At 42.4% G+C, this 27,474-nt stretch overlaps 1 protein-coding gene across 4 annotated transcripts in view; it reads left to right on the forward strand.

Moving 5' to 3' along the window:
• MAPRE2 (microtubule associated protein RP/EB family member 2) overlaps positions 1 to 27,474 on the forward strand; it is a 246,302-nt gene that overhangs the window by 147,174 nt on the left and 71,654 nt on the right. For all 4 annotated transcript variants that reach the window (XM_040354164.1, XM_040354165.1, XM_040354163.1 and 1 more), the window contains one exon: positions 15,822 to 15,949. In XM_040354164.1, the coding sequence (XP_040210098.1) occupies positions 15,829 to 15,949 (121 nt within the window). In that variant the 5' untranslated portion in view covers positions 15,822 to 15,828. The remainder of the gene's footprint in view (positions 1 to 15,821; positions 15,950 to 27,474) is intronic.

A 27,474-nucleotide genomic window follows, 5' to 3' on the forward strand; every position in this document is an offset into this window, starting at 1 on the left:
ACAGGTTTCCAGCGGACAAATGTTTCTTAGCATGCTAAAAAACATGTCCGATGGTCAGTACGACTCATCGGACATGTCCGCTGGCCCGAGAACCCGCGCATGGCGTCGAAGTGATTCGACACATGCGTGGAAGCATTGAACTTCCGGGTTCGCGCACGTCGCCGCCGCCACGTCGCCACTGCGTCGTCTGTCCACGTGGGAATTTGGTCTGATGGTGTGTACAGCCATCAGACCAAATGATCCCAGCGGACATGTCCGATGAAAACGGTCCGCGGACCGTTTTCATCGGACATGTCCGCTCGTCTGTACGAGGCCTTACAATCACAAGGGATGTTTACAATCCTTGTGACAGCAATAACAGTGATAAAAAAAATAATAATGTAAAAAGGACAGTGTAAAAATTTAAATTTGTAGAATGTAGAAAATTTCAGCTATCGGCCTGAGAGGTGGCTGAAATATCTGTATCGAAAGAACGATATTGGTCGATCCCTAAAAGGAAGTTCAATACAGGAATCTTTTATATTTCTCAATGGTCTACATCTAGCCTTATGCTGGGTACATACAGATTTCAACCCAGTGGGCTGAACGAAAAAACCTTGCAGATGTATTAGTACATCGATCTCTCTGCTTAGCAATTGTTCTGACAGGGGGATTGCAAGAACACAGCGATCAGCGGATTAGATGCTGGTTTTCCAGCATGTCCGCTCGTCAGAAGCCGGTCATGGGACCGGCTTTTGTTGGTTAAGGAGCTGTACACATGGGCCGAAAATTGACCGGTTCTTGCCAAATCTGCCATTTTCAGCATGTGTGTACCCAGCTTAAGGTTTTGTATACAACCTTTAAAATGTAGTCCATGGTGTTTCTTACCAACACACAGAGCAGGAAATCTGTACTGAGACGAACAGCAAACCACTTTACATCATATACTGTAGCAACATTTTAATATGAATGAAAACAAAGGCATGTCCATGCTTAACGCTTAACTACAATTGCATTTCTGTTGTACATCCTACAGCATGTTGATTTCCATTGGTAATGCAAAAATGCCATGATCTATCTACACAGTGATTGCAAAGTATCTGGTGGGTTAAAATCTGGCTGATCTACACGTATGTGATTGATGGCCTGAGATAATCTCTGCACTCACGTTGCACAGCTGCTTGGAAAGGTTGAGATAATTTTGTTTTTTGTTTGTAGCAATCTAAAGGCATGACAGTCAGTAATCGTAAAGAAACAGAGTACTGTAAATCCCCATTCTGTTCCTGGATCTTAGCATGTAGGCGCATGGAAGAATCCTAGGAGCATGGAAGAATCCTTCCAACAAGTCCAGGTTTGATTAGGGCAGAATTCTCCTATTACAAATTTATCTTCAGTGCCATCTGCTGGTACAGCTTTTATTACAAAGTAACCTGAAAATACAGATGTTCCTAATGAGAGCACTTGTATTTTTATGCCAAGATCGCAGTCTTCTGCAGCGTACACACGGTCGGAATTTCCGACCGTGTGTATGCTCCATCGAACATCTGCTGTTGGAATTTCCGACAACAAAAAATTGGGAGCTGGTTGGGAGCTGGTTCTCAAATTCCGACCGTGTGTACACAATTCAACGCACAAAAATTCTACGCATGCTCAGAATAAATTTGACGCATGCTCGGAATCATTAAATTTAATTTTTCTCGGCTTGTCGTAGTGTTGTACGTCTCTGCGTTCTTGACGTCCGCAATTTCCGACAACATTTGTGTGACCGTGTGTATATCAAGACAAGTTTGAGCGAACATCCATCGGAAAAACATCCACGGTTTTAATGTCGGAATGTCTGACCGTGTGAACGTGGCATTCTACTTCAAATAGCAGCAAGACAGAAGCCGTTAGTGATGAGACCCCTCTTGTGATTGAATATGGACTTTCCATTTAGTATTATTTTTGGAATGTGTGTTAAATGGCTATGTTTATGTATCTATTTATATTCCACTTTTTGTTTCTCATTCATTCACTCATTGGATGCGTTGTAGCATTTAAAGATCTGTAACTACCAATTTCAAACTCTATGTTCTTGTTTATTTTGCGGTTGCATATTATAAATGCTGACTGTGCACAGGGATTTTGTTCATTAAATTCCATACAACAAATACTAATCTTGTTGTAGATTTCAGACCCTCTGCATTGTGAAGTAGAAAACTTGAATCTGTCTCCTTTGTGTCAGTGTTTTTCTTACAGTGTTGGGTATCAAGTTTTGGAATTGCAAGCTACGTTGGTAGGCAGTTTTGCCAAGTTAAGACTATAGGAATGGCAGTGAGACTTATCCAAATCTCAAATTGTGTTCACAGCCGCTGTTATATGTTGTAATCAATTCGTATTCTTAGCAAAGACTTGGAGCTGCAGTGATCTGACCACGTGCTTTTTTTCTGGGAAAGGAAAATGTTGGAATATTTTTGGCACTTTAAAACAAACTTAACATGATAAAGCTGAACTTCAGGCATGTAAAAAAACACAAAATAATGCGGTTATTTATATTGTTAAAATACTATTTTTAAATGCGAGCATGTGAATTTCTTCTTGTGGAAGCCTTCCTGGCAGCAGCGCTTTAGCAAAAAAAAAAAAACAGATATTGATATGTTCGTTTATCCCAAAAACAATGTCAAATATCGCACTAGTTTTATGTTGGCCTCTTTTTCTTTTGTAATAAAAAATAATACAAAAAATATGTTTTAGTACATTATCTATATCAGTGATCGATAACTTGTGGTCTGTTTGAGTTTCTCTGCTCATCAGCTCTCCTAAGGCGTCATGCAAAAAATAAAAAATAATAAAGTCTGACGCTGGTAAAAAGCTGTTGTAAAAATGCCCTGTGTGCATGAGACCTTGTTGCTAGTGTATTTTACAGTCCCTTGAAAAAGTGTGCCACTTTGTGGTGTCTATCACATGAAATTCCAATAAAATACATTTACGTAAATTTCCCACATTTTGTCATGTTACAATCAAAAACTTATGTGATAGACCAACACAAAGTGGCACATAATTGTGAAGTGTAAGGAAAATTATAAATGGTTTTTACATTTTTGTTACAAATAAATATCTGAAAAGTGTGGCGTGCATTTGTATTCAGCCCCCCTGAGTCAATACTTTGTAGAAGCACCTTTTCGCTGCAATTACAGTTGCAAGTCTTTTTGGGTATGTATCCAACAGCTTTGCACATCTAGAGAGTGACATTTTTGCCCATTCTTCTATGCAAAATAGCTCAAGCTCTGTCAGATTGGATGGCAAGCCTCTGTGAACAGCAATTTTCAAGTCTTGCCACAGATTCTCAATTAGATTTAGGTTTGGACTTTGACTGGGCTATTCTAACACATGAATATGCTTTGATCTAAACAATTCCATTGTATCTCTGGCTGTTTAGGGTCGTTGTCCTGCTGGAAGGTGAACCTCTGGCCCAGTCTCAAGTCTTTTGCAGACTCTAACAGGTTTTCTTCTAAGATTGCCCTGTATTTGGCTCCATCCGTCTTCCCATCAACTCTGACCGGCTTCCCTATCCCTGGTGAAGAAAAGCATCCCCACAACATGATGCTACCACCACGTCTCACGGTGGAGATGGTGTGTTCAGGGTGATGTGCAGTGTTAGTTTTCTGCCACAGATACCATTTTGCTGTTAGGCTAAAAAGTTACATTTTGATCTCATCTGACCAGACAGAGCATCTTCTTCCACATGTTTGCTGTGTCCCCCACATAGCTTTTAGCAAACTACAAACGGGATTTCTTATGGCTTTCTTTCAACAATAGCTTTCTTCTTGCCACTCTTCCATAAAGGCCAGATTTGTGGAGTGCACGACTAATAGTTGTCCTGTGGACAGATTCTCCCACCTGAGCTGTGGATCTCTAAGGCCTAGTACACACAAGAGGATTGATCCGCGGAAACGGTCCAGAGGACCGTTTCCGCGGATAAATCCTCTGGCGGATTTTGATCTCATGGCTGTACTAACCATGAGATCAAAATCCGCGCGGAATTCCCTCCGCGGTGAAGTGTCACGCCGTCGTCGCGATGATGACGTGCGCGACGCTGTAATATAAGGACTTCCACGCATGCGTCGAATCATTATGACGCATGCGAGGGATGGATTCGGACGGATTGATCCGGTGAGTCTGTACAGACCATTGGATCAATCCACTGGACTGGATTCCAGCGGATCGATTTCTTAGCATGCCAAGAAATTTTGATCCTCTGGAAATCCATCGGCCCGAAAAATATCCGCGGATAAATATCCGCTGGGTTGTACACACCAGGGGATCTATCCGCTAAAAACCGGTCCGCGGATAAATTTCAGCGGATCGATCCTCTCGTGTGTACGGGGCCTAACGCTCCTCCAGAGTTACCATGGTTCTCTTGACTGCTTCTCTGGTTAATGCTTTCCCTGCCCTGCCTGTCAGTTTAGGTGGACGGCCATGTCTTGGTAGGTTTGCAGTTTGCCATACTCTTTCCATTTTTGGATGATGGATTGAACAGTGCTTTGTCAGATGTTCAAAGCTTGGGATATTTTTTTTAACCTAACCCTGCTTTAAACTTCTCCACAACTTTATTGCTGTCCTCTCAGGTGTGTTCCTTGGCCTTCATGATACTGTTTGTTCATTAAGGTTCTCTAACAAACCTCTGAGGGCTACAGAAAACAGCTGTGTATATATACACTGAGATTAAATTGCACAGAGGTGGACTCGATTTACTAATTAGGTGACTTCTCAAGGCAATTGGTTCCACTAGATTTTAGTAGTGGGTATCAGAGTAAAGGGGGCTGAATACAAATGCACACCACACTTTTCAGCTATTTATTTGTAAACGATTTTGAAAACCATTTATCATTTTCTTTTCACTTCACAATTATGTGCCACATTGTGTTGGTCTATCACATAAAATACATTTACATTTTTGGTTGTAACATGACGACAAAATGTGAAAAATTTCAAGAGGTATGAATACTTTTTCAAAAGCATTGTATGTGTGGCCCGAGACAATTTCTCCTCTTCCACTGTGGCACACAAAGGTCAAAAGGTTGGACACCACTGTTGTAAACTCTGATGTAATGCATTTATCATGTTAAAGGAAACCTCTTTTCAGAAAAATGTGGGCCCTGACAATATCCGTTTCTGCTTTTGAAGGTGTTAGTTGTCTGTTATACTAACTCGGTGGCTTCTTACCATTGGATCCGTCTGTGAAGTTGTTGTGAGAACACCAGGGCCCGGATTCACAAAGGACTTACGACGGCGTATCTGCGTAATTCCGAATGTGCGCCGTCGTATCTACGCGCCTGATTCTTAGAATCATTTGCGCTTGAATTCGGCCAAGATACGAGCGGCGTAAGTCTCCTACGGCGTCGTATCTTGGGTGCATATTTCCGCTGGCCGCTAAGTGGCGCTTCCGTTGATTTCCGCGTTGAATATGCAAATGAGCTAGATACGCCGATTCACGAACGTACTTGCGCCCGGCATATTAAAATACGCTTCTTTACACAAGGCGTCCGACCGGCATAACTTTACCCCTCATAAAGTAGGGGTAAGTCATGTTAGGTATGGACGTCGGAACAGCGGCGTATTTTACGTCGTTTGCGTAAGTCGTACGTGAATGGGGATGGGCGTAGGTTCCGTTCACGTCGACTAAGCATTGAGCCGGCGTAATTTACGGAGAAAATTTGACGTGATACTGAGCATGCGCGCCATTCGTTAGGTGCGTCATTTACATGGGGTTACGATTCATTACCATACAACACGCCCCCTACCAGCCTACTTTGAATTAGGCGGGCTTACGCCGGCCCATATACGATACGCCGCCGTAACTTCGGGCGCAACTTCTTTCTGAATACACTACTCGCCTGACTAAGTTACGGCGGTGTAGCGCATATGAGATGCGCTATGCTCGCCTAAAGATACGCGATTCTTTCTGAATCCGGGCCCTGATCTGTAAATGTGTTTTCATGTGTTTTGGCACAAGTATTGAAACCACTGGATCAACATGACAGCGGGCAATATTTGAGACTTTAAAACATTCACTACTCTCCAAATGCATTGCTACATAAGTGTATATCTATGTAACAAGGAAAAAAAAAACAATTCAATTCTCCTAGAACTATGAACTGTTCATGAGGAAATCATTCTGATAGGAAGTAGTAAATTGAAACAAAACAGTACTAAAAATGGAATAGAACAGGAAAGCATTTTGCAGCCAAAGTGCTATAAATAATTACACTGCAGTGAGTAGATCCAATTTTCGAAGCCACAGTGTTTTTGAAAAAGTAATTAAAGGAAAACACAGATACATTGTAGACCACCTGTGAAGCTCTAATATAATATTTTACTGTTTGGGAAATTGGCCGCATGCTGTTGTATATCTACAATGAGTTTTTCTGGTGAAGTATTCCACATGAACGATTAGGCTACATGTACGCTTGCCTATGAGCCCAGGCTGTAAATTTGGTGCTTGTTTCACCCAATGGGCACTGAGGAATATCTAGCTTCCATATTTTTCAGGCATTAGCCCCTCGTACTATATAAATAGTAGAAATGTTATGTGTGAGCTTTATGGGTATGGATGTTTACCCTCAACGAGAGCTGGACTGAATGATTAAATGGGGAGCTGTTTGGAAGAACCTGACCTTTTCTTTGTCAGCTGTAGGTTCTAATGGAATAGGGCCATAATAACCAATCCATCATGAACAAGGGCTATGCTTTTCCTAATATATGTAAATGGTTATTCACATTCTTTTGGCTTTTAGAAACATCCTTTTAATTTCAGGAGCCTGTGCTCCCCACCAATCTCTGAATAGGTTAATCTACTGTATTGTCTTTGAAAGTCAATAGACTTGTCATATCAATTGCTCCTGGTGATCTTTTATGACTATTCATGCCCACACTTTTTGTGTCTTTATGCCCTACTAGTACATATTATTAGTACATTTAAAGATGGAAGTAATGATTTAACCGCTTGCCAACCAGCCGCTTTCATTATACTGCGTCAGGTTGGCACGTTCCCGCAAGCCATCATATCGGTACGTCAGCCCTTTAAGCAGAGATAGCAGGCGCGCGGCCGCTGCACTGCGGGGGAATCGATATGCGTGGCTGGTAGCCACGATGACTGCCAGCCACGCGTGATCACGGGCACAAGAGCCAGAACAGGAACGTGTGTGTGTGTGTAAACATACAAATCCCTGTTCGGAGAGGAGAGGCAGATCGTGTGTTCCTCTAGTCACTCCCATCCCCTTGCAGTTAGAACATACACGAGGGAACACAGTTAACCCCTTGATTGCCCCCTAGTGTTAACCCCTTCCCTGCCAGTGACATTTACACAGTAATCAGTGCATTTTTATAGCACTGATCACTGTATAAATGCCAATGGTCCCAAAAATGTGTCAAGTCTCCTATCTGTCCGCCATAATGTCGCAGTCCCGATAAAAAATGCGGATCAACACCATTACTAGTAAAAAAATATAATAATAATAATAATAAAAAAAATGCCATAAATCTTTCCCATAGTTTGTAGACGCTATAACTTTTGCGCAAACCAATCAATATACGCTTATTGCAATTGTTATTACCAAAAATATGAATAAGAATACATATCGGACTAAACTGAGGAATTTTTTTTTTTTTTTTTTAATATTGTGATTTTTTTTTCAACATTGTCGCTCTTTTTTTTGTTTATAGCACAAAAATAAAAACCGCAAAGGTGATCAAATACCAGCAAAAGAAAGCTCTATTTGTGGGAAAAAAAGGATGTCAATTTTGTTTGGGTGCAGCGTCACTCGGTTATTGAGCAGGCAAATCTTCCGGGGCTGATACCACCGGGAGTGGTTAATACAATAATGCGTAATTTAAGCTTAAAGCGGAGTTCCACCCAAAAGTGGATCTTCCGCTTAAACCACTCCAAGCCCCCTTACATCCACATTTGGCATGTAATTTTTTTGGGCCTTCCTCCCAGGGACCGCCTAGGCGATACGTCATATCGGCTACGGCGGCCCCTCCCTGTAGGCGATCGCCTGGGACATGTGACAGGTCCCAGGCGATCGCTTGTCCAATCAGGTAGCGCAGTGAGTTCCCAGCCGTGAAGCAGAAAGCTGTCACGGCCAGGTGCGCACAGTTAGGATGGAGGCGCCGGCGTAGGGGGGGGGGAGGAGCGGAGCTCCGGGCAGCGCGTCGCTGGACAGTGGAGCAGGTAAGTGTATGTTTATTAAAAGCCAGCAGCTATGATTTTTGTAGCTGCTGACTTTTAATAAACATAAAAAAAGGCTGGAACTCTGCTTTAAGGTATCCCATATATATCCAAGCAACACTTGATTTTGTGTGCTTGTGAACAATAGAACTGCTCATTATTACTTCTCGAGGTTACCCAACATAAGTGTGTGGAGCCATTTTCCAAACAAAAAGGATTGCTCTACTAACTGCCCGTGTGCAGTGATCATTCACTGGCAAAGTCAGGGAGAATATTTGTTTCAGGTTCTTTTACCACCCACCATTGTGTGAAAGGGATCTTTGAAAAGTCTTATCGCTTTAAACAGCAACACACCCCCTTGTGGATTATATCTTGCCAGAAATGTTATTAGGAAATGTTCTGAGATTACAATTCATGCTGTTATCAGTAGTTGTACTGTACAGTCAAATTATACTATAGTATTTTCATTGTGCTTGGTCTGATTTCACCTGCAGAGGTATCCAGAAGGTTGAACATTATGTTTACTCTCATCTCAAAGTTCACTGCAGATACAGTATCTCTAGTTTTTTATATGCTCTCTACATGGACATTTTTTGCATGTGAAAAACAGATTTCGGTTCTCTGAAAATGTGTGCCCAGCTACCCACAATACCCCTTATGACTCCTGACCCCCGAGAACAGGGAATGATGTCGTATTAAGTAAAACATTCTGTCTCGCAGCGGACCTCGCTCTGCCCGTAATTCACCCTTATTACCAGCAGAAACAACAAGTATGATATGATCAGAAGTTGTTAGCGTTTGTGTAAGGCATTTTTGTGACTGGTAAGTGTTAACAAGTCAGACCCAGGTTTTATTTGTTGCATTGGTGTCCAGATGTGTTAGAGGGAACATGTAAAGGCAGAAATAAGGATACTTGCCCTTTTTTGTTTGATAAGGTCCAGACCGGTCATCCTGGTCTTCATCCTCCTAGACTAGAGAGACTCTGACCTCGGATAGGCATGCAGTTCTTCATACGTGCTGGTGCTTGGTGATTGGCTACTCAGATACCCAGAACTGTCACAAGTTGTGGGGAGAAAGTCTTTAGCCTACTGTAAGCTCCAAAAAGCATTCTTTGTTTCTGGTGGCCGAACAGTTTTACTGGGAGGGTGGCAGTTACGTCAACTTGTAAAATTCAGGTGCACTGATCCTTTTCTGTGCCTTCTCTCTTCTCTCAGACCTTTTTAGTAGACAACTGATTCTCACTGCTCCATGATCTTTTACTGTACAGCCTTTCGACCTTCAGTCCCTAAAAATGAATATGTGCAAGGCACCCTCCATTCTCTTCAATGAAAAGCCTGACTGCAGCCAGACAAGCTAACACCACCAGTGTCCAGGACTGTTGTGTTGGCTTTACCACTTCCACCTATTAGATGTCCCCTTTTGTATTTATCATTGTTATAAGGAGCCCTCAATCTTTTTATTGCATACTTGTTTTTGTTGTGATTATTTTATTGATTGTGACTATGACCGTTTTGTTTTTCAACAGTCTGAGAGCTGACTTTGATTAGTATGGCTCTTATTCAATCTTCTGTGTGTTCAGAGTCTAGGATGGATGTATTGGTATTGGTATTGCTTATGTCACTCTAAGTTTTTCACCACTTAAAACCCGGACCAATATGCAGGTTAAGGACCTTGCCCCTTTTTGCGCTTCGGCACTGCATCGCTTTAACTGACAATTGTGCGGTCGTGCGACGTGGCTCCCAAACAAAATTGGCATCCTTTCTTTCGGTGGTATTTGATCACCTCTGCGGTTTTTATTTTTTGCGTTATAAACAAAAATAGAGCAACAATTTTGAAAAAAAAATCAATATTTTTTACTTTTTGCTATAATAAATATGCCCAAAAAAGATATAAAAAAAAAAAAATGATTTTCCTCAGTTTAGGCCGATACGTATTCTTCTACCTATTTTTGGTCAAAAAAATCGCAATAACCGTTGATCGATTGGTTTGCGCAAAATTTATAGCATTTACAAAATAGGGGACAGTTTTATGGCATTTTTATTAATATTTTTTTTTACTAGTAATGGTGGCGATCAGCGTTTTTTTTTTCATGGCTGCGACATTATGGCGGACACATCGGACACTTTTGACACATTTTTGGAACCATTGTCATTTTCACAGCAAAACGTGCTATAAAAATGCACTGATTACTGTGAAAATGACAATGGCAGTGAAGGGGTTAACCACTAGGGGGAGCTAAAGGGTTAAGTGTGCCCTAAGGAAGTGATTCTTACTGTAGGGCGCCGTGGGCGTGATGTCACTGATCGTCGTTCTCTATATCAGGGAACAGACGATCAGTGTCACTGCCACACAGAAGAATGGGGAAGGTGTGTTTACACTCACCTCTCCCCATTCTTCAGCTCCTGTGACCGATCGCGGGACACCGGCGGCGATCGGGTCCCGCGGGCGCGGTCACGGAGCTTTGGACCGGGTCGCTCACGACCCCGTGGCTGGGCTCTTAAAGGCAACGTACAGGTACGTGCCTGTGCCCAGCCGTGCCCTATGACGTATATCGGCGTGAAGGGGTCCTTAAGTGGATAATAGTTTGTTAGGTCCACTTCTTCAAGGAGTAGTTTTTTTTGGGGGATGGCCTTTTATGTCAATATAGGTTTCAGTTATTCAGGTCGTAGTATACCTAGTCAGAATTATTTACATTCAGCTGAACTTGTTCTGTAATGTCGAAGATGTTTCGCCACTCATCCGAGTAGCTTCCTCAGCTCATTAGAGCTTTAAAAAAGGAGATGAACCATGAGGACTGAACAAGGAAAAATGTTTCAGCATATTGCTGCTGCTATATACTGTCTGTTATGATCACGGTTATAGATTTTATTATAAAGTAAAAAAAAAAAAAACTGATGATGGTTAAACAATCAAGATGATGGTGTTTGACTATCTCATGCTGTAACAACCAGTGACCAGTTGGATCAGGTCAAGGCACATCACACAGACTATGTAGTTCTTTATTAACAATCAAACCACTACATCATACAGCGGAATTGGGTGGGAAATGTCATTGCATAATCTGAGCTTATTGACTGAAATTGCTCGATAACTACATGATGTCTGTTACTGGTAGTGTCTTCAACTCACATTTGATCCTCCACCTGTCATCCACAAGGAATTGGATGGTAGGTTATGTTTTATTGTGTAAGTAGGAAATAGTCCCACCATGTCATGTGTTTTGACAAGACTCTTGAAGATGCATAGCGTTTTGTGGTAAAGTGGTTTGTTTCTTTTTAAAAATAAAAATAACAAACATGCCTATACTTACCTGCTCTATGGAATGGTTTTGCACAGAGCAGCCCAAGCTCCTCTTCTTCTAGATTCTCCCACTGGTGCCCTAGGCCCCTCCTCTTCATCAGGGGCCCCCAGGGAAAGAGGCTTTTCCTGGGGGCATCTGTGCGTACTCGCTCCTGTGTCCTGCTGCTGCGTCCATCGACACAGACAGTGGGACTTGGCCCTGCTCCCGTTTTACCGGATTTGATTGACTGCACCGGGAGCCAGTCTGTCCAATGAGGAGAGCGACATCGGTGGGAGGTCGCTTGTGCACATCGCTGGATCAAATGGGCTCAGGTAAAGAAAAGAGGGGATCTGGGGGGCAGCTGCAGCACAGAAGGTTTTTCACCTTAATGCATAGAATGTATTAAGGTGAAAAACCTTACGGCTTTAGGAGCACGTTAAAGACCTCATCATGTGAATAGCAAAGGGTGTGCGACTGGCTCAGATGGCCTTCCTAAAGTACATTTTTGAATTTAGATGTCAATAAAATGAATTGGAATCAGTACACATAAATGTACGCATGGACCAATTTTGACGTTTTTTTCTACGTACAAGTGTGTAATCTACTTTCTGTTAACGATTATAGGAAGATCTATAAATTAGGTTTGTATTGTGATTTGTAGTTGTGCAGCAGGCGTTTGCCTGCAGACATTTATTCCTCTGGTTTCTGTAGTGTTTTTACAATGTTAGAGCTCTGGAATATTAAAAAGTTTCAGATTCCAGCTCTCATTTTCCTGCATATTAATTAATAAGGGGTGGAATAATGGACGACGCACTGTTTTACAGTTAGTCAAACACTGACGCATGCATCACATGTAGAAACTGAATGATGACTGGGATGTGTAACAGATAACTAGACAAAGTTGTCCTAACTGCCTGACGTGCACATATGAAAATCTTAAATCATTTATAGGGTGCTTCTAATCTATGAAACCATGAACACTGGGGCATTCATAAATGATACTGAAAATAGTCTTTACCTGAGACTTTCCTAATCTTTCGTATAAGTGCACAGATACATAAGTCCAAGCAAGGTGCGACAACGCACTGCAAGTAAATTGAAGCTGAACTCCAGACAGTTATAGTAGACACAAATTACTGCAGTTCTGTATTCATGAACACATCATTAATGTATTTTTTTTTAATGCAAGCAGTGTAATTTGACTTCTTGGTGGCCTTATACAGCAGAGCTTAGACAGGGAGTGGTAGAAGCAGCACGAGGAGGGAATCCATTTACGGTATATGCTGATAGAAGGAGGAAGCAGATTGACAGAGAGATGAGCATAAGCTTGTGTGGTGTGCAGCTTCTCCTTCTTTGTCTAGCCATAGGCTGGGGTGGGATAGGAGACTAGTAATCATAATTTAACTGCAGTAAATAAGAATTTAATAATCAAGTCTTCTGCCCTGCCAGACAGGGTTGTGCTGTGTGTCATGTAAATCGCAGAACTGGATGGACAGAAATACAAATCTCTTGGCAGGTAGCACAACTCCCTATGTGTACTTTAGCTGCTGCTGCTGCTAAGAGAATTGTTTGTTTAAAGAAGAACCCATTAGCTTCCTAATATGATATACAGTATAGGTTGGGTTTACAAGCATTGGGCCAGATTCATAGAGAACTGCGGCGTAACGTATCGTCTTTAAGTTACACAGCCGCAAGTTTTCAGCGCAAGTGCCTGATTCACCAAGCACTTGCGTGTAAACTTACGGCGGTGTAACATAAAGCCGTCCGGCGCAAGCCCACCTAATTCAAATGGGGCGTGTACCATTTAAATTAGGCACGCTCCCGCGCCGAACGTTCTGCGCATGCTCCATTCGGAATTTTCCCGCTGTGCTTTGCGCGAAATTACGGCGCCCCAACGTGTTTTTTGAATGGCGACGTGCGTAACGCAATTTCGTATTCCCGGACGTCTTACGCAAAAAAAAAAAAAAAAAATTTGACGCGGGAACGACGGCCATACTTTGACATGGAGGAGTAATTTTACTCCATGTAAATAGCACTCTTAACTTTATGACGTGAAAAACCGACGTAAGAGAATGCGACGAACGCGCGTGGATCGCCGTAATCAGCTAATTTGCATACCCGACGCTGGAAAACGACGCAAACTCCACCCAGCGGCCGCCGGAGAATTACACCTAAGATCCGAAGGCGTACGAAGCCGTACGCCTGTCGGATCTTAGCCAAAAGCCGTCGTATCTTTGTTTGTGAATGACAAATAAAGATACGATGCGGCAAATTTGAAAGTACGCCGGAGTATCAGCAGATACTCGGCGTACTTTTTCTGTGAATCTGGCCCATTGTGTTGTACAATTCAGCAACATTACTTATTTTGTTCAGACATACAGCATGTGGTCAAACTTTCACATAACTTATGTAAACCCTTTTAGCACAACATGGTGATTGTGCTTTGTTGCTCCTTTCAGACATTGTACGGTCTGATACAGAGATACTACTTGGAGAAGATTTAAATGTGTTGTAGGAAAGTCACTGGTCTTTAAACAGAAATGGCGAATAAATGCAGCTTTATTGCGTCCAATGAAAAAAACACAAATAAATAGGCCTACTCCACCTTAGGAGGCTAACTAAACAAGAGCGTCCCTCACTACGCTTTACTAGAGCGGCTATTCCGGCTTCTAGTATAAACAAACAAAAAACACAGTCCGATATAAGCAATTGTTCTGACAGACCTTAATTCCATGAAAACACAGACACTCTCCAGTCTGTGTCCATCCAGTGCAGCCTAGATCTCGCTCTGAGCTCTCACTCCCCCCCCCACACTATCAGGTGCAGGCTAATTAATAGAGAGAGAGAGGAGGTTTACCTATTGGACCAGGCTTAACCCTTTCCAAGACAGGGAAAGCTGCCCTTTCCAACCTCTCACTGACATACACAGAGTTGTGTACCCTGTCACAGTGTATAATGTACATATTCGTCAGCACACCAAGAATCTTCAATTGCAGTCCAAAGCTTTTATTGTAGAGATCACATCTCCAAAAAAAGTGCAATGTTTCTGAGCCGTGCAGAACACCTTCATAAGGCATGCGCAGCTCCGAAACATTGCACTTGCTCTTTTGTGATGTGATCTATACAATTAAAGCTTTGGACTGCAATTGAAGTACCATGGTGTGCCGGTGAATGTGTACATTGTTCTGTGATATCTTGGCCCAGATTCACAACCGAGATACAACGGCGTATCTATGCGCCTGATTCTTAGAATCAGTTACGCATAGATATCCATTAGATCCGACAGGCGTAAGTCTCTTACGCCATCGGATCTTAACTGCATTTTTTTTTTTGGACCGCTAGGTGGCGTTTCCGTCGAATTCCGCGTTGAGTATGCAAATTAGCTAGATACGCAAATTCCCGAACGTACGCGCGGCCGACGCAGTAAAGTTACGACGTTTACGTTAGGCTTTTCCCGGAGTAAAGTTGCCCCTGCTATATGAGGCGCAGCCAATGTTAAGTATGGCCATCGTTCCCGCGTCGAAATTTGAAAAAGTTACGTCGTTTGCGCAAGTCGTCCGTGAATGGGGCTGGACGTCGAAACCAATGACGTCCTTGCGGCGTACTTTGGAGCAATGCACACTGGGAAATTCCACGGACGGCACATGCGCCGTTCCGAGAAAACGTCAATCACGTCGGGTCACAGTAGTTTTGCATAAAACACGCCCCCCTGATCCAAATTTGAATTAGGCAGGCTTACGCCGGCCGATTTACGCTACGCCGCCGCAACTTTACGGAGAAAGTGCTTTGAGAATACAGCACTTGCCCGTGTAAGTTGCGGAGGTGTAACGTAAATCAGATACGTTACGCCCGCACAATTTTACGCGGCTCTACGTGAATCTGCCCCCTAGTGTCCAGCTGGTAATCGCTACAGGACCCACTACAGATGAGCCTATGATCCAGGAATGTGTGCAATGGAAATATAGACAAGAATACATGTGTATAAGACATGTCATTGTGAGAATATGAGGACAGAATAAAATTGTTATGATATTGTAACAATGCAATATCATTTTCTACTCTCTTGCTAAAAATGAATGAGCTGTTTGCCCCTTGTTGGTACTCATTGCAAAGATGTTTAAGCCTGTTTCCGTGTGACTGGACACTGTAAAAATGTTGTTTAGTACATCCACGTATAAATAGACTAGATGGTATTAGTCCTGACTTTCTGGAGATATAACCATTGATGGGCCAATCTCTTAGTACCTGTCGGTATACAGGGAGAGATCTGCCCGTCGGTGCAGGCCTTAGCATTAGACGATGATGTTGCACTTATGCAGACTTCCGTTCTTAATGATGTGTTTTTCTTTGCAGCTGGGGAATGGCGGTCAACGTGTATTCTACCTCGATAACCCAGGAGACTATGAGCAGACATGACATCACTGCATGGGTCAATGACATATTGAGTTTAAACTACGTAAAGGTCGAACAACTTTGTTCAGGTATGATATACTGTGCCTACAATCAATATTGTTATGCACTGGATTGCTTGTAAGTTTTATACATGTTTATTTTCAGTAAACATATTGCTTTTACCATGCCTGTGATTTTTACATTCACACCATGCTGTTTTATTAGAAAACACATCATGGAAAATTCAGGAGAATGTCTACAACTTATAACTAGCACAGTTAATTATGCTTCACAATTTATTTAGCTAAACAAAGTAATGTAAGTTCAAATTGCTAACAGAAACTGTGATAATAGTGAATAAAAATGTTACAAAATATACATATTGTTTCAGTAAAAATTCTTGTTACCAGGTGTTTTTTATTCTCCACAGCTTACAATGAACACATTTAAATAAAGAAACAAACATGGCGTTGGAGACGTGTATAATTACTGTATAGACTCGAGTATGAGCCGAGTTTTTCAGCACATTTTTTTGTGCTGAAAATGCCCCCCTCGGCTTATACTCGAGTCACCTTTTTGTGCCTGATCTCCTGGAATTAGGGGACCCGGTACCGGCCGGCCAAAGGTCCCCTGGACCCCCAAATTGGCACAAATGTAGCCCCACTCTTCCTCTACAAGTGTTTATTGTCCGGGGACCCACGGCCAGGGAGCACCAATTTTTCAAAGCCGGGCACCCCTTTCATAGACTCCCATGGTAAACGCTAATTTCTCCAGTGATTTTGGGGACCCAGTACCGGCCGGTCGTAGGTCCCCTGGACCCGGAACTTGGCACTCATGTAGCCCCATTTCTCATCTACAAGTGTGCAAAGTTTGTAGCCTGGGGAGCACCGATTTTTTCAAAGTTGGGCACCCCTTTCATAGACTCCCATATAAAACGTCAGTCTAGTCATGGACACAGTGAGGCATGGGCACAGTGAGGCATGGACACAGTGAGGCATGGGCACAGTGAGGCATGGACATAGTAAGGCATGCACATGGACACAGTGAGGCAAAATGAGGCACAGTGAGGCATGCAGATGGATACCCTAGGCTTATGCTCGATTCAATACGTTTTCCCATTTTTTTGTGGTAAAATTAGGTGCCTCGGCTTATAATCGGGTCGGCTTGTACTCAAGTACTGTATTTATTGGCATAGAACACTTACTTTTTTACCCTGAAAATAGAGGGTAAACTGTGCCTACGTCTTATACGCAGGGGGCTGTGGAAAGTTTCCTCATAAAGTTAGGGTGCGTGTTATACGCCTGTGCATGTTATACGCCAATGAATACAATATATACGGTATTTACATTATAGATTGCACCAGAAAGAAAGTATTAATTCACTAAAGAGAAGCTTATAATTTTGAAACAACTTTAAAGGGGTTGTAAAGGTTCCTGTTTTGAGCACTGTATTTTAAAAATGTCTGACTCGGTTTGTGAGTGTTGTGTCGCAAAACGAACATGATTCAAGCCAAAGCGGTGTGCAGTACCACATTTGGCCTGAGGTGGGGGGGGGGCGCAGGAGCCGTTCGGAAATGCTCGAAAAACCTCGGAAATCCTTTCCGGGTGTTTCTGAGGCTCTCTGGCGCCCCCCCATCTCTGGCCACATTTGATATTGCATGCCATTGAAGTCAATGCGGAACAAATTATTTTAGTTTCCATTGACTTCTGTGGGGAAACTCGCTTTGATATGCCAGTACTTTGGATTACGAGCATTCTCCTGGAACGGATTATGCTCGTAATCCGAGGTTCCACTTGTATGCTACTTTTAAAGGAACTCCTGCAAGGCCTTTGGAAGCAGAATATCTTCTCCAAGACATTTGTATTATCTTTACACTAGGTGCACAGAGCAAATGATTCTCCTTGAGAACTGATGAGATAGACAAGAGCTATCGGTGGGCACTCCTACACACTGCTGACTACATATGTGCACATCTGGAAAAGGACTGTTATTTTTTCTTTTTTTTTTCTTTATCGTAACTTTTGGAACTTAAGGACATATAACCTAATATCCTATCACCTTACTTCTTTTTTAAGCACAGAAGCCAGCTAAATGCTTTGATACGGTGGAAGCTATTTCAGTGGAGCATGTTTAAAGTTTGGCAAACGTGATGTGAAGTGAAGGAATCGGGTCAGAGTTAGGTTTGACATATTTAGTCTATCACAGCAGAAATCCATGCGGGATGTTACTGTAGTCTACCACTCAGTTAGTTATTTTTGTCTCAACTCAATTAGTGTAATGTTAAATGTAAATCTGTCAGTAAAATATAATTATCCAACTAGTAAATTGATGTAAACGCATAGACTGCCTTAGTTAGCACTCCCCACACTAGAACTCGGAAGAAGTGTGGATGGATTTGTAACCAACACAGTTGCCTAGAAAAAAAGGGAAATGTTTCATGTTTTTTAGATTTGAACAGCATTTGTGAGGGTGGGGGTTAATGCTGAACTCAAGGCAGATATAAAAATACAAATTAATGCTGCTCGATATTTATTATATACCATTAAATGTATATTTTTTAAATGTAAGCAGTGCAAGTCCCTGAATTTGACCTGGCATTAGCTTCTTGTAGTCCCTTTGCAACAGAGCTCAGACTGGGAGTGATGGAAGGAGCAGAAAAAGAGCTAATCAGTTGTGCTACAGTGTCTATATGCTAACAAGGAACTTGCCGATTGGAGTATAGTCGCAGAGAAATACGCTCAATAGAGAAATACGCTCAATAGTCAACTTCTACTTGTTGAATACACCTAAAACAGATCATGTTGAGCCAGTGGTAAATCCAGTACTTAGTTAAAGAGGAGTTCCAACCTGGAGAAAAAAAAAAATCACCAGCCACAAATACTGTAGCTGCTGACTTTCAATATATGAACACTTACCTGTTCAGGGAACCTGCGTTGTCCGTAACCCAGCCAATCTTCGGATCGGCTCCAGGGTTCTGCCGCCGCCATTCCTGGTAAGGGAAACCGTCATTGAAGCCATTCGGCTTCACAGCAGGTTCCCCATTGCGCATGCACAAAGCGTGCTGCGCTGTCTAACTGGCCCTGCGGCGTGGGAAGGAGGAGGTGGGCCGAACTTCCGACGGACGGTGTCGCGGTGCAGTCTCTCGGAAGTTGGGAAGGGTACCTATCAAAAACAATACCCGTTCTACCCTCCCCCTGAAAGGTGCCAAATGTGGCATCGGAGGGGGGGAGGAAGCAGATAAATATAGTAAATATAAATATGTGTATCCCTGTTATGCATAGAAAAATATTGCCGGTGTTAAATACTTTCACTCATAAATGGAAATCTTTAGATGTTTTCCCAAAATGTCCTCTCTATGTGCATGGTACCTGGTGAAATAATTGATGACGTTCATTTTTTTTAATTTCTGTGACTGAGGCTTTACTTCATTTGGCTATTCCATGCTATGTGTATATGCAGCAAACAGACTGTTATCAGATAAATAACAAAGCAGATGTTTTTGTTGTGCTTGGTCCTGTTCAAATCGGTGTAGTGATTGTTCAGCTAGCATGGTGGACATCTTGACCATGCTACTCACAAGGAGACAAATTCAAACTTTGTTCAGACTTACAGAGCAGAAAGAGAGGAGGCATGATATACAGTGCGCACAGGAGAGCCAGCTCCAGCCCTGCCACCACCTCCTCTGAATGCTGCCTGGACAGACTATTTGCAGCTCTGCTATGTAACCTTGTAGCCCTGTGCCACTTCTACTCTTCTTTGCCATCTCCCTTTCACTGAATGGGAAGGCTGGGTTTAGACCTGCCCTCCAGCCACGAGCTATTCAGGGAAGAGAGATTAGATTGGGAGACTAGAGTAGTAGCTGGTGGCTGGACGGCACAATCATTCACTAAGCGCAAACATTTCCACGAAACGCGTCTACCTCTTTGTCCTCTGCTCCATCTGTTCACAACTTGTCATATGAAGCTTCAATAATAGGATTTTTGGAAGTGTAGCCGTCCAGAATTATTTCCTTATGTTACACAGCATGCAAGCTGGGCTACCACCTGACTAGTGTGTGTGGGGATTAACCAGAGACTCACTCACCTGGAGCAGCTTTTCTTGTTTCATTGACAAACCCAAAACAGCATGTGCTGGCTATAACTGTAGTTGGCATCCTCTGAATAGCAGGTAGGTTGGTGTTGGCACAGTTGTCCAATTGAGACTACACTAGTAGCTAGCATGTATTTTGTTCTCGTCTCCAATGCAATGTCAAAAAAAACATCTCTAGACAGTCTGCCTCAAATACAAACAAGCATAAAGTTTCCCAGCACACTTACCAGCTAGCTTGAAAAAAATTGACCCAGTCTCGCAATTCACGCGGGAACGACGGCCATACTTAACATTGGTGCGCCGCATATACGCCTCATATAGCAGGGGTAACTTTACGCCGGGAAAAGCCTAACGTAAACGGCTTAAATGTACTGCGTCGGCCAGGCGTACGTTCGTGAATTTGCGTATCTAGCTGATTTACATATTCTAGGCGTAAATCAGCGTACACGCCCCTAGCGGCCAGCGTAAATATGCAGTTAAGATCCGACGGCGTAAGAGACTTACGCCTGTCGGATCTAATAGAAATCTATGCGTAACCAATTCTATGAATCAGGCGCATAGATACGACCGGCCAGACTCAGAGATACGACGGCGTATCTGGAGATACGCCGTCGTATCTCCTCTGTGAATCTACCCCTGTGAGCCTAACTCTATAATTGAGAGTTTCCAAGTTGGATAATATATAGTAGTGGATTAACTAAGGGCAGTTATACCTGGAGGTGGCCACTGTTCCTTAAAGGCACAGGCACTCATTAAACGCCATGCAAGTCTGCCTCCAATAGCCTGGTCGGTCAGTCCAACTCAATATCTAGACAGCTTGTCTGTAGCAATAACCATATTCAGCCTGCCAGTTGGGGGGAGAGTGCTTACCTAGCTGGCAGTCTCTTGGTCTGACCTGGAGGGACAGCAGTCTTCTCTCCTAGCCCAGATCAAATGCTGCACCAGTGAAAACAGATGGACAGGCTAAAGAGGTTAGGTGTTGTAGTGCATGCCACAGAGGCACCCATACTCAGAAAGAGGTGTGTTCTCTCTCAGCGGGTATCCTCTCTTTAACCCACAGTTGGCTGCTATAGGAGGAAACAGGGAGAGCAATTTTTCCTCTTCCAGCTATCAAGGCCCCTGCTTCTTCTGACAGGAGTAACACTGCTGTCACTGATATTAGTGAGGCAGCTGGAGAATAGAGTGGCCACATGTTCCTAGCACGCTCCCCAATGTACCATTACACCCTGGGAACGTGTCTCCTCTACCCCTTGTCCCAGTTCTGCTTGATCATATCAATTGACCTTGGTGAAAACAGGTGTAGTGCACATGTGGTGAATGATTATGCCCATATTTGTATGGACAAGGAATCCTTGTATGTAATCAACACATCTGTCAACTCTTTTTACTTCATGTGTCTGGAATGGTTCACTACCTGTTACATTATATGTAGCTTTCAAAAGTGCATGTGTAACACTTACGTGCAGTGAATGTGACATTCATTAAAATATTGACTGCAGGCGAATCAGTCACTGAAATTTAAAACACACACACTAGGATGATACACCTACAGTAAATGTTTGGTGAATGTCGCAGTTGCTGCTTTTTTATTATACCCCAGAAATCAGTGGTGGTTAAGTTTCCTGACATGGGGTCCTCATGTGGGGCCTCTGATATCACAAAAGGGCTGCACATAATATTCAGTTGTCAGGATGGAATATCTATGCCAGGGGCGGGTTGACAACTCATCGGGCCCCTGGGCAATAGGAGATTATGGGGCCCCCAGGCAATATGAGATTATGGGTCCTCCAGGCAATAGGAGATTATGGGGCCCCCAGGCAATAGATTATAGGGCCACACAATATACACACACACATACAGTATACATACACAGTAAACACACACAGGTACACAATATACACACACACAATATACATACACACAGAATACACTTACACACACTGAATAGGTACTGGAGAGGCGGGGCAGCTATAATCTTGGGATTTTTTTTTAAAAACAGATTTTTACACACTGTCCCTTGTTTTACTGAGGCTGGCAACCCTGATGGGGCCCCCTAGTGGCATGGGGCCCTCAGGCAGTGCCCGCGTACCCGAATGGTCAGTCCGCTCCTGATCTGCGCTAAACCCCTAGGAAACAAACACGTGTGTATATATATATATATATATATATATATATATATATATATATATATAGAGTGTAAAAACAAAAATATAATTCTGAAAGAAGGAATAGGTGCTGCAATTAAAAAACCTAAATACATATATAAGTTCATATATATGTGTAACAAAATAATTGCGCAAACCCAAACTATAAAATATAGAGTGCACTGTGCCAATGAAAGAATATATAGCACAAACTATAAAATATATAGTGCAATGTGCCAATAAAAAAAGATTTTATTTATATATATATATATATATATATATATATATATATATATATATACATACAGTGCCTTGCGAAAGTATTTGGCCCCCTTGAACTTTGCAACCTTTCGCCACATTTCAGGCTTCAAACATAAAGATATAAAACTGTAATTTTTTTTGAAGAATCAATAACAAGTGGGACACAATCATGAAGTGGAACGAAATTTATTGGATATTTCAAACTTTTTTAACAAATAAAAAAATGAAAAATTGCCTACTAGGATACCAACCTCACATAAAGCCCAGGAGGCATTACTCTCCACCATTCATAAAATAGCATGTAAACCGACACGGCACAATATTTTTGTTCTTGTGCGAGATATTTATATGAATGGAAAGTAGAATAAATGCCTCTTGAAATATGTGATGTTGGTATCCCAAGGAGGCTGCAGGAGGACAGTGAAACATAATTTTTACCTAGGTTAGAATGACAAAGGGGGGCACTAATTGGGGCCCACCTGCGTGAGACTGTGGCCAGCACACCTGTAACAATTATGGTTAGCTAGGCTTTGAACAAGGTGACTGTCTTTTTAGAAGTTATGCTGCAGGTGCGGAAGGTCCAATAGGATCACAAGGAAGGTGCTGGAAGCCTGGGACAGCCTATAAAGAGCAGCTGCAGTGGCGCTCATTCACCCCCCCCCCCCCGACCTGATCAGCAGAACAAAGTACTCCCTCCCTCCCCTAGTCGCGTGTACCTTTTATGTGGTTGGGTCACCTCGGATTTTCGGGGGGGGACTGTTTGGTTAGATTAAAGAAGGTTGTTTACTGGCTGCCCGAGTTCTGATAACTGGGCAGTAATTTGTTAATTTTGATAATTTGATAAGTGGTAAGTTTATTGAATAAAGCAAGTTGTGTAAAATTATCAAAAAAAACAATAAAGGTACCACTGCCAATATATTGCCAAAAATAAGAAGGTGTTTGTGTTTATTTATTAAGTTAATGGGTGAATTTGAAGGTGGATGGGTGTGTAGCCTACGGTCTCATGGAGGTGGGGACTGGTCCAGCAGTAAAAAAGAAAATAAAGTAGCTTTTTTATTTTAGTGGAGAGGGAAGGATTAGAATACTCATTTGAGTGCAGGTCTGCTTTAAAGCGGAGGTTCGCCGCTAAAAAGCAATTTTTACCCTTAGAGTGATGCTCGTTGTGTCTAGGGGAATCGGCTAGTTGTTTTAAAATCGAACCTGTACTTACCTTTTTAGAGAGCGATCTTCTCCGCCGCTTCCGGGTATGGGCTGCGGGACTGGGCGTTCCTTCTTGATTGACAGTCTTCCGACAGGCTTCCGACGGTCGCATCCATCGCGTCACTATTTTCCGAAAGTAGCCGAACGTCGGTGCGCAGGCGCAGTATAGAGCCGCACCAACGTTCGGCTTCTTTCGGCTACTCGTGACGCGATGGATGCGACCGTCGGAAGCCTGTCGGAAGACTGTCAATCAAGAAGGAACGCCCAGTCCCGAAGACCCATACCCGGAAGTGGCGGAGAAGATCGCCCTCTACAACGGTAAGTACTGCTCAGGTTTTAAAACAACTAGCCGATTCCCCTAGACACAACGAGCATCAATCTAAGGGAATCGAAGGTAAAAAAAACATTTATGGGAGAACTCCCGCTTTAAGTTATGCTGGCCATACACTATACGAAAATTCGGCCGACATTCGGTCATTAAGTAAGATCTTTCGTTTTTCGAACAGTTAATGGGCACAAAATCGATAATCGTTTGGACGTTTTTGAGTTAAAAAAACGAAGGACAAGTTTGGATTTTAAATCGGAAGGTTAATGTGTTTCCCGTCCGAACATTCTGCTCTAGGTATATGTAAACAAAACGAACCATTTTTTTTTTTTATGTCCACTGAACGATTTATCGGTCATTACATGATGGCACTATCGTTTGCGCTCACGAACTTTCGTTTTTTGAAAGTTCGTTCGGGCGATTTTTTGTGGAGTGCATGGCCAGCATTAGATGTGGTGTTCCTTGCATTATTATTTTTGAGGCTACATCCATAACTGGCACTAATGACTGAAGTATAATCGTACAATACATAAATAAAATACAATCTTTTCAATTGTTTGTCGTAAAACTCCCCCAGCTGTGGCTAATGAACGCTCATCGCTGCTAAATTAGTTTACACAAGCATTCTTATGGTAGGAATGTGCACATTCCACTAACACCCTGCTTTCCAATTCAGCCATATGGCCTGTAACAGAACTGTACTGCAAGAAGTGATGTGCCGCAAGCTTCTCCTGACACTGCAGATGTCCAGCAAGCACAGCAGTTACATGTGGTGCAGTGAATGGGAAAGAACCTCCCTGTGAATATTTGTCATTTTTGCTGTGTTATAAAGCAGGGTGTGGTAACAATAAAATGTAATTCAGTCTAATTTAGACTGTTCACAGTGGAATTTATAAATATAAATGTGATAAACGTTTTTTCCATTATTGCTGTGGCATGCTGTCTTGTAGTGTTCTGGTAAACATATCTGAGGAAAACCTGTATCCTTTTATAATGGTAGCAAGTGCAGAAGTGTCTGGAGAGCGGCCAGTACCTCAGGCAGATATTGGCTGCGTGCTAGGTACAAATGAAAAAAACAAATGATGGCTTTGTGAGAACAGGTCCTGCTAGTTAATACTGAGCTCTACTCCCGGTACATACATTATTCACACATCGCACACACTAATGTAAAACTGGGCGTACAAGGCATCATAAAAGCAAGTATTGCAACTAATTTGAGGATTTCTTATGATGTTCATGCCAGGTAAATATAATGTAGAGAGATAATGAGTACTTTTGGAGAAGCTATAACATGTAAAAAAAAAATACTGTATTACTAATGGTTTTCTGTTCTGCTGAGCCATCCCATGTCTGCGCTCAGTACTCAATCATCGCCCAATTTAAGGAGATAATTATGGCAGCTCACAGCTCTATGGTGATGTAAAAACATCTTTGTGTGAGAAATTTGCCTGTCACTCAAATGCTGGTCATACACATGGCAATTTTGGAATCTTTTCATTAACTTCCAGTTGACAAAAAAAAACACACACATGAATCTTGCCTCCAAAGTCTGAATTATCAGCTACTGACAGCCAGTCATTTTTACCAAATACTGTACAGGCTTGCATTGGGTTGGCAGAGAGTCACTAGGGCCAGATGTCGGTGCGCATATCTTCTGAGGAGACAAAGGGTGGGTAGGGTATGTGAGGGGGCCTCAATGATCTTATTTGACAGAGATTCATTTGAATAGACTAACAAGGCATGACAACAAAACAAAAACTAGACCTCATCTTTCTTTTCAACATAGCAAACCACAGTGCTAAGTATGTGTGCAATGTTGTGCTGCACTGATGGACCATCTGCACCTACTGTACTGTGTCTTGTGGTGTCATGAATTGCAGCATAAAGCACATGAGTGTTACTGCATGTTATAAATACCTAAATGTAAATACTGTAGATCATAATGGACAAAAGTAGGAGCGCTGGACCATACCTAAATTTTATTTTTCATAACACTGGTTTATATTTGCACATTGCATACTGATCATCTAGCTCCCAACGCCATGAAACCTATTGCACCATACTTAATATATATGCTCTTTAATGAAGTCAAACCTTACCAAGACGATTAATGCTACTACCTTTGGGTGCTTCTGCTGTAGCTTAAAGAGGGGGTTCACCCTATAAAAAAAAAAAAAAAATCCTAGCATTAAATTAAGCATAGTAGCGCGAGCTACAGTATGCGTTTATTTATTTATTTTTTGCCCCGTACTCACTGTTTAATCCTATAGTGAAGATTCCGACTCCCCGCGGGGAATGGATAGGAACGCCCATTCCCCGCGGGGAGTCGGAATCTTCACTATAGGATTAAACAGTGAGTACGGGGCAAAAAATAAATAAATAAAGGCATACTGTAGCTCGCGCTACTATGCTTAATTTAATGCTAGAATGTTGTTATTGGGGGTGAACCACCGCTTTAACTTGAGTATTTTCCTCCCCTTCAAGATTTGTATGTTGGGTGCTTAGGAGGGTGCTACTTTTGTTATAAGTTACTGCAGTAATTGCTGCATACTTATTTACATTATGCTCTTTCTAGCACCAGGCTTTTTGTAACCCTGGGAACAGGGTATCTGTCGGAACTGGGATCCGAACCAATGACCTTTGCTGCATCTGGCAGTAGATCTTGCTGAAATACTGGACAGCATCCTATCTTAAAGGGGTTGAAAAGGTTAATTTTTTTATTTTCTAAATAGGTTCCTTTAAGCTAGTGCATTGTTGGTTCACTTACCTTTTCCTTCGATTTCCCTTCAAAATGTTTTTTTTCTTTGCCTGAATTTTTCACTTCCTGTTTCTCCTCAGTAAGCTTGCCCCCATCATCCATGGGGGTTAGTCAGCCAGAACAGCTTACTGAGGAGGAACAGGAAGTGAGAGATTCAGACAAAGAAAACAAAGAAAAAATACAATTTAGACGGGAAATCGAAGGAAAAGGTATGTGAACCAACAATGCACTAGCTTAAAGGAACCTATTTAGAAAATAAAAAACAAATCTTTACAACCCCTTTAACCCTTGAATAATGTTGTCTTGTACCTTGTTTCTGGTGAACCTTGAACTTCTTGCTCCTCCCATGAACGTTCTATTTAAGCCATGCCTTTGCACTTCCTGTTTGACAGATTATTGTTCTTTCTCAAGTCAAAATCTTGCTCCTATGTGTAGATTTAGCTGTCCTTCTCTCCACTACCACTTGTTACTAACCTTTGGCTTGTTTCTTGACCACGCTTCTGCTTGTTCCCAACCTGCAACCACTTGTTACCAAACTTTGGCTTATTTACTGACTACACTTCTGCTTGATCCCTACCTGCTATATCTGCTACTGGACCCCGGCTTGCTCACCTCTTGGTGACCTGATACTACACACAGCAAAAACCATCTCCACCATCAGGAGCTATAGTGAATACCAGTTAGTGCACCTCAGATGAGCCTGCATAATCAGCTAGAAGAACCTGCTTGTGTACCTATCCAGCTGGTCGATGGGATCCTCTCTACTGCTATTGCTACTAGTCTCCGAGCCTGAGCCCTGACCGTGAGGCCTTGTACACACGATCAGTCCAAACTGAT

This window comes from Rana temporaria, chromosome 5 (genome assembly GCF_905171775.1).
Source record: "Rana temporaria chromosome 5, aRanTem1.1, whole genome shotgun sequence".
NCBI classification, from domain to species: domain Eukaryota; kingdom Metazoa; phylum Chordata; class Amphibia; order Anura; family Ranidae; genus Rana; species Rana temporaria.